This window comes from Oreochromis niloticus, linkage group LG7 (assembly GCF_001858045.2).
Source record: "Oreochromis niloticus isolate F11D_XX linkage group LG7, O_niloticus_UMD_NMBU, whole genome shotgun sequence".
Taxonomy (NCBI): Eukaryota; Metazoa; Chordata; class Actinopteri; order Cichliformes; family Cichlidae; genus Oreochromis; species Oreochromis niloticus.
In genome coordinates this window covers 3,429,949-3,441,718 of record NC_031972.2, presented here as the reverse complement: position 1 = coordinate 3,441,718, position 11,770 = coordinate 3,429,949, and the positions used below count along the sequence as shown (strand labels likewise).

Below are 11,770 nucleotides of genomic sequence, written 5' to 3'. Positions count from 1 at the left end.
CTTATTAATTTCAGCCTTTCTCCTGCTTTCCTCCTCTTCCCTCTTTTACAGCAGCATCACTCCTCTCCCCGTTTCACCTTGAGATAAACTTGTTTCCTTATAAAGAAATAAGTGTGATGGTATGCAGATTGCAGATTGCAGACAGCGAGCACAAACGATGGCGGTGCCTACTTGTCATGAATCTGGCAGAAGTTTCATGTGCAAGCTCATGTCTCTGCAGGGTAAAAACATTTACTGAATGTGGCTCATTCAGATGTTCAAGACTTGGAATCAACTCTGGATCTTATATCTGCTTCACTTGTCTTGGAATAATGAGTGAACATATTGACTGTTTGATTTAAATTCCACCATGTTGTTGTTGTACTGAGGGAAAGTGTGTACTTATCTAAAAACCTATGGACCTAACTGTATTACACAGTACAGCTATCTTACAGAGACTAAACTGTGTTCATAAAGAAAAAATAAATGCTCAGAGTTAGAAAATATATTTTAGCACGTTTTGATTTGATACCAAAATAATAATTACAAATCTTAATATACAGTATAATACAAAGTAACCTAATTCAATAATTTCCATATCAGAAGAACAAAGGGAGAAACGGTTATCAAAAATATTAGAATCTCTCTTTTTTAAAATGGTTTCATTTAGGGTACCACTGCTGAGCGCTTTCCTTCATTTTGCTGGGGATGGGGATTTTCTTTTTCAGGGTTAGGGTGGAGTTGACCTGCTCGGCCGACAGCAGGCTGTGCCACTGAGCCACCGGCCGTCGCGGGTTGGACAACATGTCGGCCCAGTGCCTTAGCTGGTTCCCCGTGGCATCGCAGCCGAGGTAGATCTTCCCTATTGGATCATTCCTGGTCACGGCGTCGTGGTCCCACACTGAGACCACCAGATTCACCCTCTGAGGAAAGAGATTCAGATTTAAAGTCGCCTCACTATCAGAGCAGCATTAAAGTGGTAGTTTTTAATATGGGAGACAGACACTATCTCTACTTTTAAGATTAGGCTTCAAAATTTCCTTTTCGCTAAAGCACATAGTCAGGGCTGGACCAGGTGACCCTGAATCCTCCCTTAGTTATGCTGCAATAGATGTAGGCTGCTGGGGGATTCCCATGATGCATTAGGTGTTTCTTCTTCACTTTTTATTTATACGCCTCTCTGCATGTAATCATTAGTTATTAATCTCTGTCTCTCTTCCACAGCATGTCTTTTATCCTGTCTTTCTCCCCTCACCTCCAACCGGTCGCAGCAGATGGCCCCGCCCCCCCCTGAGCCTTCTGCCGGAGGTTTCTTCCTGTTAAAAGGGAGTTTTTCCTTCCCACTGTCGCCAAAGTGCTTGCTCACAGAGTGTCATATGATTGTTGGGTTTTTCTCTTATCTATTATTGTAGGGTCTACCTTACAATATAAAGTGCGTTGAGGCGACTGTTGTTATGATTTGGCGCTGTGAAAATAAAACTGAACAGAACTGAAGTAAATTTTTTCCACAGGGATGCACCAATCCATTTTTTTTTAGTTTGATGTGATACCTCAAGTGTGAATATGTGCTTATAAGTGTCAGTCTTATAACAGTGTTAAATAAAAAAGCTGCCTCCCTCACTGCATACAGCTGAGGATCATTCCTTTATGTGTTAGGCTGCATTAGGCTCTACTTTGAGAAAGGAGCTGAATCCCTACGCCAGAGGCAGAAAACCTTAAAGCCTTCAGTGCGTGATGGTTTACAAAAGTGTGTGCGTGATGTTCATCAGAAAATCAGATCACAGCCACTCAGAACAACAGTAAAAGGGTAATTATCAAACATATTGTTAAAGTGACAGGGGTCTGTTTCCCTTCTCAATATTCGGCATGTATTATGTAACCAGTTAGACCAGGACTGGAAAAATAACGGGTTGAATTTTATTTTTATTGACACACAGTGTATGTGTCAGCCAGTAAATGTCAGGAAAGAGAAGAAAACATTCTCAAGTTAGTTCAATCCAGGATCTGTGCTGATATTTATATTCTTTATATTCTAAACCATCGTCACAAAATGTCTTCGTAATTACTGTTAAAATGTTTTGTGTTTATGTAAAATTAATGTCGATGGCCAGTCTATTGTTTCAGATCGTCTCAAATATTGTTAAAGATCTGCTTCAGTCAGGATGTCGTGACACTCACCTGGATTTGATCCAGTGACACGTCAAAGACGAACGATTCGTTGAAATAAGGGTTCAGCGTCTTCTTTTTGATAGATGTCTTCTTTTTCTTCCACTTCCTTTTGTCCAGAGCTAGCTGCATCTTCACATAAGGATCTACAAACACAGCATGGAGGAAAGTCACTCGGACCGCCTATAAATTGTATTTCTTCATGCAGATGCATAATACCTGCATAAAATACCTGAGAATAATTAATGGGGTAAATTAATAAGGTAAGCAAGAAACAGGAATATTGTCTGACTTGCATGATTAAAGAAATTTTAGATGATCAGCCTTTTAGTTAAGATAATCCATTACGGTTTTCTTTAAATAAATATACAGCTAGATGTTTAAATTAAACATGGTCAGCATTTAAGCATTACTGCTCAAACCTGTTTCAGAAGAAAGTTTGTTTAAAGGGGGAGGAGCTAAAAAGACTGTTAGTGCTCAGGGGCTGCATTAGACCCCAGTGTAAGATAAACGAGGATTATTTTAAACTGAATCATTTAAAGCCGCTGTAGTCGAGTCCAGCTCCCACAATATGAAGATGGAAATGTCTTTAAACTTCTCTCATCTTCACTGTTACTGTAGTTACTGCTATCAACCACTGTGAGGCAGTGTTGTCTTCTGTTACACCTCCAATGGATTACCCGTCGGTTTAATGGAGAGCAAATGTGTTCTTGGGTTTGCTCTAAAATATCACACTGGAACGTTTTTGAAAAGTTAAAATTTTGATTAAGATCCCGTCTCAGTCTGACCTGAGGATCCTCCAACGTCCATGCTCTTCAGGTTTTTGGCCTCCAGGATTACCACAGTCAGCTTGCTGGCAGAGGGAACATAGCGCAGGGAGAAGCAGATCTCTCCTAGATTTTCTTCCTGCAGCACAAACGTCATACAGAAATCTGTAGTTCTTACAAACTGAATCAGCTCTGACATATTTCAGTAAACTGAAATGAATAAAAATGCAAATAAAAGGAGGAACCTGAAGGAGAAAGTGACCATCTACCCATTATGAGAGCCTTGTGCTTGTGACAGTACAAAATGATGTAAATAATATTCACATTTCTCTTGGATAACCTGCAAAACCTATAATTTTACTAACAAGAATAAAAATAAGAATAATACATTTTATCTTAAGTGCCTCTGAAAATATTCAAGGTTATATAGAGGAGCTGAAAAAATAATAAAAAGGCAAGAAAAATGTCAAAGTCAATAAGACAAATTTACAGTACATAAAATCATTAAGAACAGGGAGGAGGGAGAAACCAAGAAAGGAGAACCTTTTATAACCTGGATTTAGTGCCAATGAGGGGAACCTCAGTTTTAACACTATTCAATCTGAGAAAGTTCCTGGAGACCCAGGATTTGATTTCCTTGAGGCAACGAAAGAGAGAGTTGGGTGGGAGGTTTGGTGCACAGGTAAAGCTGGGTGTCATCAGCATAAAAACTGATATTAATATCAAATTTACAAAAGAAACAAGACCAAGAGGAAGTAGACAGATTATTAATAGGAGAGGTCCAGGGTTCAGATCCTTCAGGAAGTTGAAATCAGTTGTTTTGAGATTTTTGAGTTAAATGGAATTACTTTCAGGATGCGTCAGTGATTCCACTAGAGGCTAGTGTCTCAAGAAAGATGTATTGGGGTATAGTATAAAAAACCAGATTAGATTTTGACAGTATGAAGAGAAGAGTAAACGAAACAAGCTTTAAAAACTGTTAATCCTGCCATTAATCCAACAACTCCCAGGAAGCAACATAACTGCTTTTTCTTTTTGAATGACACAAGAGGTTTGGATTAGGAAACTGAATCCTTAAAGAAAATACATACAGGAAATCGTTTGACAAAAATTGATTGAATCCTTCCCTGATGCCACCACTCAATGAAGAATAAGGAAATGTGGGAAAGCAAACCTCAAATTTGGCGGGTGCTTCCAGCTCCTGCCACTCCTCGATGATGTGATTCCAGTCAACATTACAGAGCTGCACCCGGATCTCGCCGATGATTTCGTGTTTGGAAAACCGGTTAAAGTCAAACACTTTCATCACAGCTGTAGACTTCACGAGGGTAGACTTTGGTAGCTGGGGGCATATAACTAAGGTTAGAAGTGCTTTCTTTTCGAGGATTTGCAGCATTGAGGTTCAACTTCAATAATTCACCGAATACATAACAATTTTTAATTATAACTGTTTAAGCAAATGCAGTTAACCAGGGCAAGTGACCCAGGTCCTACCTGGAAGATGAACTGCTCGTTGAAGACAGGGTTCAGTGTGCTCCTGAACACTTTGGTCTCATAGGTTTTGCTCTTTTCGGGGAGGATGTAGACTCTGACATATGGGTCTGAGGTTCCTCCGAGGTCCATGGCCATCAGGTTGCTGGCTTGTTTGATCCCCAGTTTGAGCTGTAAAGGTCAACAGGAAACAGATGGATATTGAGCCATAGCACAGCTGACAGCTAAAGAGGAGCTGAACAAATTTCACACATTCAAATGTTTAAAATAAGAATGCAAAATTATAGAAGTGCAATGCTGCATGAAAGGTAAACAATTAGAGATTCACCTCAGACAGAGGCCCATCATATTCCAGAGAGTAGAGCAGCTTTCCTCTCTGCTTTTTGGTTGAGCCATAGTCAACATCTGCCACATCTGGCTGAACCTGTCAGAGGAGCACAAGAAGCACATCAGCTGAGACCCTTTAGGCAAAAAAATGAAACCAGTCCAAGCCTTTTCAGGGGGTAAAGCCAGAATATAAGGCCATGTTAAACTTTTAAACCAAAACTGTTGTATACTTTTAATTAACAAATTACAATTATGTCACACTCAGAACCAAATAAATCCAGAGTAACGACACAACAAATAACATAATTAATATTTCACTACATTCATTTTATTAAAACAAATAAACACTCTATCAAAAGCCATCTGAACCATATCGTGGGTCTTCAAAGATACTTTATTTTTGTTTAAGGAGCAATTGGACCATCTAAAAAATATGGTTAAATAAAAACATTTAACCATATATTACAATACATATGCTGTTCGACTCAAGCAAGTTCATTAGTTAAAAAAGTAGCTTACAATTATGCTTCCCAGTTTTTTTTTTTAAATTAACATTTCTTCAAACTTAGGACATTTTTCACTCATCATGTGAAGTTTGAAGATGAGAATGCTGGGAAGGGTTTTTACTGGCTGGCACTGGGATCTGATCCTAATGTTGTTTTAGGGGCATTTGCTATTGCCCACCGACCCCTGCTGTTCAGAGCTTGGCTTATCTCTGTCAGGGGTGACATGATCAGATCTAAGACATCAAATATCTACTCTGCATCGAAGAGTGTAAATGAAGAATGTATGCCACCCAAGTCTGAAAAAATAAAGTCATGTGATGCCCTAGTGTGCATTACATCTAAAGGACAGCAGGGGTCACTGGTTCTGATTACACAGAACTCTATGATAAAATTACTCTACAGCTCTACTTGATCAGTAACTTCAGTAAACATTTTCCTGATGAGTTTATGGTATAAGTTGAGTCAAAGGTTTCTTTAAAATGCCAACAGCATGTCCCTAGTAGGGATGGGTATTGATAAGATTTTCACAATTCAGATTCCATTTTCGATTCTGTTTAACAATTCGATTCGTTATTGACTCTCTTATCGATTCTTTTTTAAAAAGGAGAACATTTGGGTCGATTAGCTTAGAACTTTGTTTTATATCTTCTCTTTGAACAAGATAGAAATTTAGGAGTAACATGGCCTTACAAACCCAACAGTGAGATCTTAAGAGATCCAGCCTACGGCTCTTCAATGGGGTGTCACAGGGTCCCCAGGAAAAAAAATTGTAAATGTAAAATAATAAAATAAATATTCTTCTGTAGCAATAACAAAGTATAACATAAATTATTCTGTAGCAATTACACAAGAATATCCAGTAATGTCCCTGCCTACAATTAAACACATTCACTTACCGAAAATCGGGGGCATCTGCTGTGGCAAATGGGTGCAAGCCTTTGACCACAAACTTAGTCACTGCTCGGTGACATTCGTCTATCCTGGCCTGAAAGGAGATGCTAACGGTAGACTGCAGCGAGAACTGCCAGCCAGACTCTGTCTGTCTCATCATGGTCGCCTAAATGCACAGTAATGGCAGGTTTTGTAATAAAGCAGATCGCGCTAACATAATATGCACTGTTAGCTGATTATTTACCTGCCGCATTAACGGGAGAGGACGTGCAAACGTTACCGCTGCTGCTGGGTCGAGATTCACGAGTCCGGAGCGGAATTAAAAAACACGACATTCATTTAAGGTCATCGCGTGTTTTGTGAGCAAATGCTTTTGCATATTCGTAGTGTTTCCTCCTTTAAATGAAATATCTACTTTGCAAGTATTGCAAGTTGCCCTGTTGTCATCCGTTCTCGTAAAGTGTAACCAAACTTTTGAGCGTTTGAGCCGCTTAGGCGCCCTGCCAGGTAAATGACGCTCCGCAACGTGGTGACGTCATTCGGGGCGACTGGAATCGATAAGGGAATCGTTTGCAAAAATGGCAAACGATTCCAAGGAATTGAAACGGTGGGAACCGGTTCTCAACAAGAACCGGGTTTCGATACCCATCCCTAGTCCCTAGTGATGTAAAAATACAGGTTGTGTGTGCCAGTTCCCAACACCTTGATTATATTTTGTTGTGGACATGGACAGCTGGAGACCCAACAACATGTAGTCATTCCTGTGGCACATGCACAGCTGGTGCACTGTAAAGTAAATTCTCCACAGACGAGTTAGTGGCATAGACCCTCGCAGTTACCAAAAATTTACTTCACTGAACGCTTTCAAACCTATCAAAAGTAAGTCAAAGGTTCTGACCAGTTGTTTCTTGACCCAAAAAGTAACTAAACTGTTCAGCAACTAATATCTGTCCAGTTTACAAGGAGCCTGTCATTAACCAAGGTCTTTTCACAGGTATTCTTGAGGGTTGGCAAAGCTCAGGAATACCTTGGCAACACGCGAGACATTCCAGTGGTTATTTCCATCTTTTATGTGTAGTCTGTAGTGTGTAGTTATAATCAGTTCAGTTCAGTGGAAATAAAAAAACAATAGAATACATTATGTTTTTGTGTTGTGTATCAGTCAAATTTATATCAGATACTCTGGCCTCTGCCACTCACCAGGGCTGTGGTTGTTTTTCCATTCACCGCCTTCAGATTGATCTGCTCGTTCTTCTTCTTTTTCTTCTTTCCTTTGCAGCAGCACTTGATGCAGACACACAGGCAGCAGAGCAGAATCAGCAGACCACCAGCTGCAAAGATGGTGTAGATCGCCCACCGAGGCACTGTGGAGATAAGACGAGTCCACATTATCTCACCAAGAAAGACTGATTCTGTAAACCAAATGTCCATTTTGTTCTCATTGAAAATCTATGAAAATATTTGTTCCTTTGATTAAAAGCTGAACATATGAGCTTTATGGTAGAGTTAGAAATAATGGTAACCTGATTACACATTCGGTTCACTTTAAGATTATTTTTTAGTATTTGCAGTGACAAATAGTGCCAGTGTTTAAATCCTTTGATGTCCCAGTGCTAAAATATGGACAAAACATAATTAATCAGAAGATAAATTTAAATAATTTCTTTGGACATAAGATTTCTTGACTGAGTAATGTTAAGAATGTAGTTTAAAGAGAATAATTTAAGACTGGAGATAAAACACTCTGGAAGCAGCTACCTCTCTAAATCGTACAACTCTATGCAGATGACACACTTTTGTGTGTGACTAACTTTAACCCTCTGAGATCAAAGTCATCATTAGTGATAACTTTGACCCTAGATTTTGGAGAATAGCTAAACGGACATTTTTGAAAATAAAAATAGGTTTTGATGCATTTCCAAATACTCATTTTCTTGGCCTCCTGATTACCGAGTCTTCAGAGACCAATTAAAAGAAAAAAACAAAAATGACATATTCAGATTGCACAGGGTTCAGACTGAGGACATCAACAACGATGACATAAGAGACTGGCTTGGTTGTGCACTGAGCCTATGCACAACTTTGCAGAGCATCGTATACATGTAATAACTTTGTACTATCATAAAAAAAATATGTGTAACAATAAGTTTGTGGACTGCTCTTGTTTGTGCTGTTGTTGGTCCTTCAGGCAGTAGAAATTACAACATCCAAGTTTTAGTGAAATTTCAAGACACATTCCAAATAACAGCTAAACCAAGGCATCTTATATTACAAGACACACCCCTACAACACTAAAGAGAAAACACCAATCAGAAAATCACTTGTTAGCAACACGAGGAAGGAAGATTTTGGTTTTTAACAAGAAGAGACCTCCAGCAGAACCAGGCTCAGGGAGGGGCAGCCATCTGTTTTGGTTGGGGAGAAGGGGAAAGAACCTATTATTGATACCCTTCTCGTCCTTGTGTCTTTCATCGGCAGCAGGGGGAGATCACTAGCATTTGTATCTAACTTATTTGCTCACCTGATAAGATCTAAACACGTATTTAACTGTAGTTATCCTTTGGCTACTTGGAAAATAATTCATTGCAGCTGTTGAGTAACTCACAGGGTATCCGGTCCAGCAGGCCATTGATGAAGGCAACAGCTGGGTCGGCAGTGGTGTTAGTATATGTGGAGGTGGTGGAGATGAGGGTGGTGGGGTGATCTGTGACTGTGAAGCTTTTTGCCTTTGATGACAAATTAGATTTCACATGGGAAGAATGTTGTGGTGGAAGGATTTTAGGCATGATGAAGAGGATGAAGATTTCTGGAAGCAAGAGATGACAAATGTTCACATGTGTTCACAAAAAAGTCTCTCAGCCTTTGTGCTTAATGAAAAGTGAAGGGAATGGCTTCCCTCAAATTACCACAGGCTTGACAGATATGAGTCAAAGTGACCGCATGATGCACGTGCAGTCACTTTAAAAACACACAAACACACACACACACACACACACACACACACACTGAACCACATCCTTTACAACTTAACGAGGTACTGTTACTAAAATACACCATCAAAGTTAAGGCTGTTTTACTGGTAGTAAGAATAGAAATCAAGCACTGGGTTAGTTGGGCCGCAGAGTCCATTTAAATGTTAAGCGACCCGTATTAAGCGATGATCACCCTCCACAAGGAGACTAAGCCACTGCTGAAAAGGCTGGCTGTTCACAGAGTGCTGTACTGTATAAGTACTGTACTGTATTGCACAGTGGTGGTCCATAGAGGAAGTGGGAAGAAAAAAAAAAAAAATTGTGGGGGGGCTGTGTTATCGGGTTAGGGTTCAGGGTGGTTATGGCTTTAGGGAAGAAAACTGTTAGCATAGCTAATGGAGATTTAAATATAAAAATTAAAATTGTGGGAGGAAAAGGTGCACAGGAAGCACTGATGAGTGCAGCCTTAAGAGGATTGTTAGGAAATGTTGACAGAAATATGGTGTCTACATGCACGGTGGGAACCATGCATGTAGACACCATCCGTTCACCTTTTCTGCGTCCAACAAAGAGACGGTGGGTGGAACCTAAAATCTCAAATTTGGACTCATCAGACCAAAGCACACATTTCCATTGGTCTAATGTCCATTCCTTGTGTTTCTTGGCCCAAACAAATCTCTTCTGCTTGTTGCTTTTTCTTAGTCGTGGTTTCTTGGCAGCTATTTGACCATAAAGACCTGATTCCCACAGTCTTATTACATTATATTGTATGATAAAGACCCTACAATATTTTAAAAAACCCAGGCAGTCACACGACCCCCTATGAGCAACCACATGGTGACAGTGGGAAGAGAGAACTCCCTTTTAACAGGAAGAAACCTCTGGCAGAACTAGGCTCAGGCTGGGGCAGCGATCTGCTGCAATTGAGCGACAGGCGACAGCTCATTGGTTCCGGAGGTGAAAAGTCGCCTGCTGTCTTCCAACAATGCACCTAGTTAACAGAAATCCTGACCTTTTATTTATACACTGAGTTGATTTTGTTCTTAAACATATTCAAAACTTGCCACTGCACTATAATTTTATAAAAGTGATTTGTAACTATACCACTGGTGATACACTGTGGTCAGATCACAGAGCGGCCATGGCTTTACGACCTGGTCAAAATATCATATTTTAACCCATAAAACTTTTAAGTGTTGAGATATTTTTGGACTTTAAAGGAAGTTTCCCAGCAACAGTGACGTAAAACAAATTTCAACAAACATCAGAGCCATCAAACTCTGCTGATACGACTGAGTGGAATTCCAACTACGGCCCTCCACCATGAACAAACAGCAGCAGCACATTAAACCACAGTCTGATTCATGATCCGATAACAGCACTCCTCACAATGCTTCAGTACTGTTTCTCTTTGTAGAAATACCCAAAAGCCAGGCATACATACTGAAATGACTTCTGCTGCCCAACTCCTGATCCTGATGTTAGTCCTTCACAGTCTGTTATCTAATGTTCACCTTAAAATTAAGCCTGCGAAACCAACTTTTTTAAACATGTTGCTTAAAACGCTGGGTAGCGTACATGCAAATAGTTTTAATGGATCACATTTTAAAGAACTGTTTTAGCAAGTGTTTCAGTGTTTTAGACCATCGCAGGGTTTCTGCAGCTTAAGGCAATTTAATTTAAGACTTTAAAAAAAAAACCAAACTTTTTTTTGCCACTCAGAATGAAAATGATGTAAACGATGTTCATGATGTAAATATGTAAAAATTGTGTTTTTTGTTTTCTGTTCTGTGTCCTGTTCTTTTTGTACATGTGTGTTTTTTGCTGCTGATACAACCACATTTCCCCTTGTGGGACAATTAAAGGATTATTCTATTCTATTCTATTCTATTCTATTCTATGCTATTCTATTCTATGCTATTCAAATTAAACAACAACTCAACTTGAAGGAAAAGAAAGATAAATTCCTCTGAGTTAGAGATGCAACTTAGTATTTTTTAAATGTTTGAAAGATTGAGTTAAAACATTTAATATTAATTCAGGCCTTATTTTAATGGAACAAATTCAGTGCTTAGAAATATATTTTAAGCATCAGCAGGATCCTTGCTAATCATCAAAGTTAAATGACGACAAACAAACAAACAAGAAAGATTTCTGCTCTCTATTATGGGTCACGCACTTAAAAATTGGATTCTCTATATCCTGGTATATAAATGATCACGTCTCCTGTGAAATCACTAAGCATAAAGATTTGAAAAAGGCAAAAAAAATTGTAATTAGGATTAGGGGCGATAGAAATTAGGATAAAAGAAGTATTTTACTTACTTATGATGAATTTTACAGAAATTTTGACATCCCTACTCAGTCGCGACTGGCGAAGGCTGATGGTTTTCTGTGCTCTACCACTCAGAATACAAAAGTTCTGTTGAATATTAACTGAAGAGGAAGGACGGGATCTCTAACAAAGGGACTTTTCCTAAAAACAATCTTTAAACTGCTGATTAAAGAGAGGAAACTTCTCCTCCCTCCAGCTACATCCACTCTGTTTTCCCTGTAATCAGAGGGGGAAACACAACAAAAGCTTCACAACCAGGATTTACCAGGGGACAGGCCTTCTTCTAATCTATCTACTTAAACTGTGAAAGTGCTTAGTGGCAAAAATTCCACTTAC

General features: G+C 39.3%; 1 protein-coding gene across 1 annotated transcript; it reads right to left on the bottom strand.

The window, feature by feature from the left end:
- Positions 1-55: 55 nt before the first annotated feature.
- On the bottom strand, positions 56-11,547 carry syt8 (synaptotagmin VIII). The gene is made up of 9 exons (XM_005449230.4): positions 11,425-11,547; positions 8,733-8,933; positions 7,328-7,491; positions 4,732-4,827; positions 4,407-4,574; positions 4,087-4,254; positions 2,934-3,051; positions 2,158-2,291; positions 56-902 (listed from the first exon to the last, which is right to left on the bottom strand). The coding sequence occupies exons 2-9, from the start codon at positions 8,911-8,913 to the stop codon at positions 642-644; spliced, it is 1,290 nt and encodes a 429-aa protein (XP_005449287.1). The 5' UTR covers positions 8,914-8,933; positions 11,425-11,547; the 3' UTR covers positions 56-641.
- Positions 11,548-11,770: the final 223 nt, after the last annotated feature.

Excerpts from the sequence above, each read along its gene's own strand:
- syt8 (XM_005449230.4), bottom strand. The coding sequence starts at position 8,913 with ATGCCTAAAATCCTTCCACCACAACATTCTTCCCATGTGAAATCTAAT. Across the intron at positions 4,828-7,327 it reads GAAAAACAACCACAGCCCTG|GTTCAGCCAGATGTGGCAGA; the intron begins GTGAGTGGCAGA and ends CTCCTCTGACAG. Across the intron at positions 4,575-4,731 it reads ATGATGGGCCTCTGTCTGAG|CTCAAACTGGGGATCAAACA; the intron begins GTGAATCTCTAA and ends TGACCTTTACAG.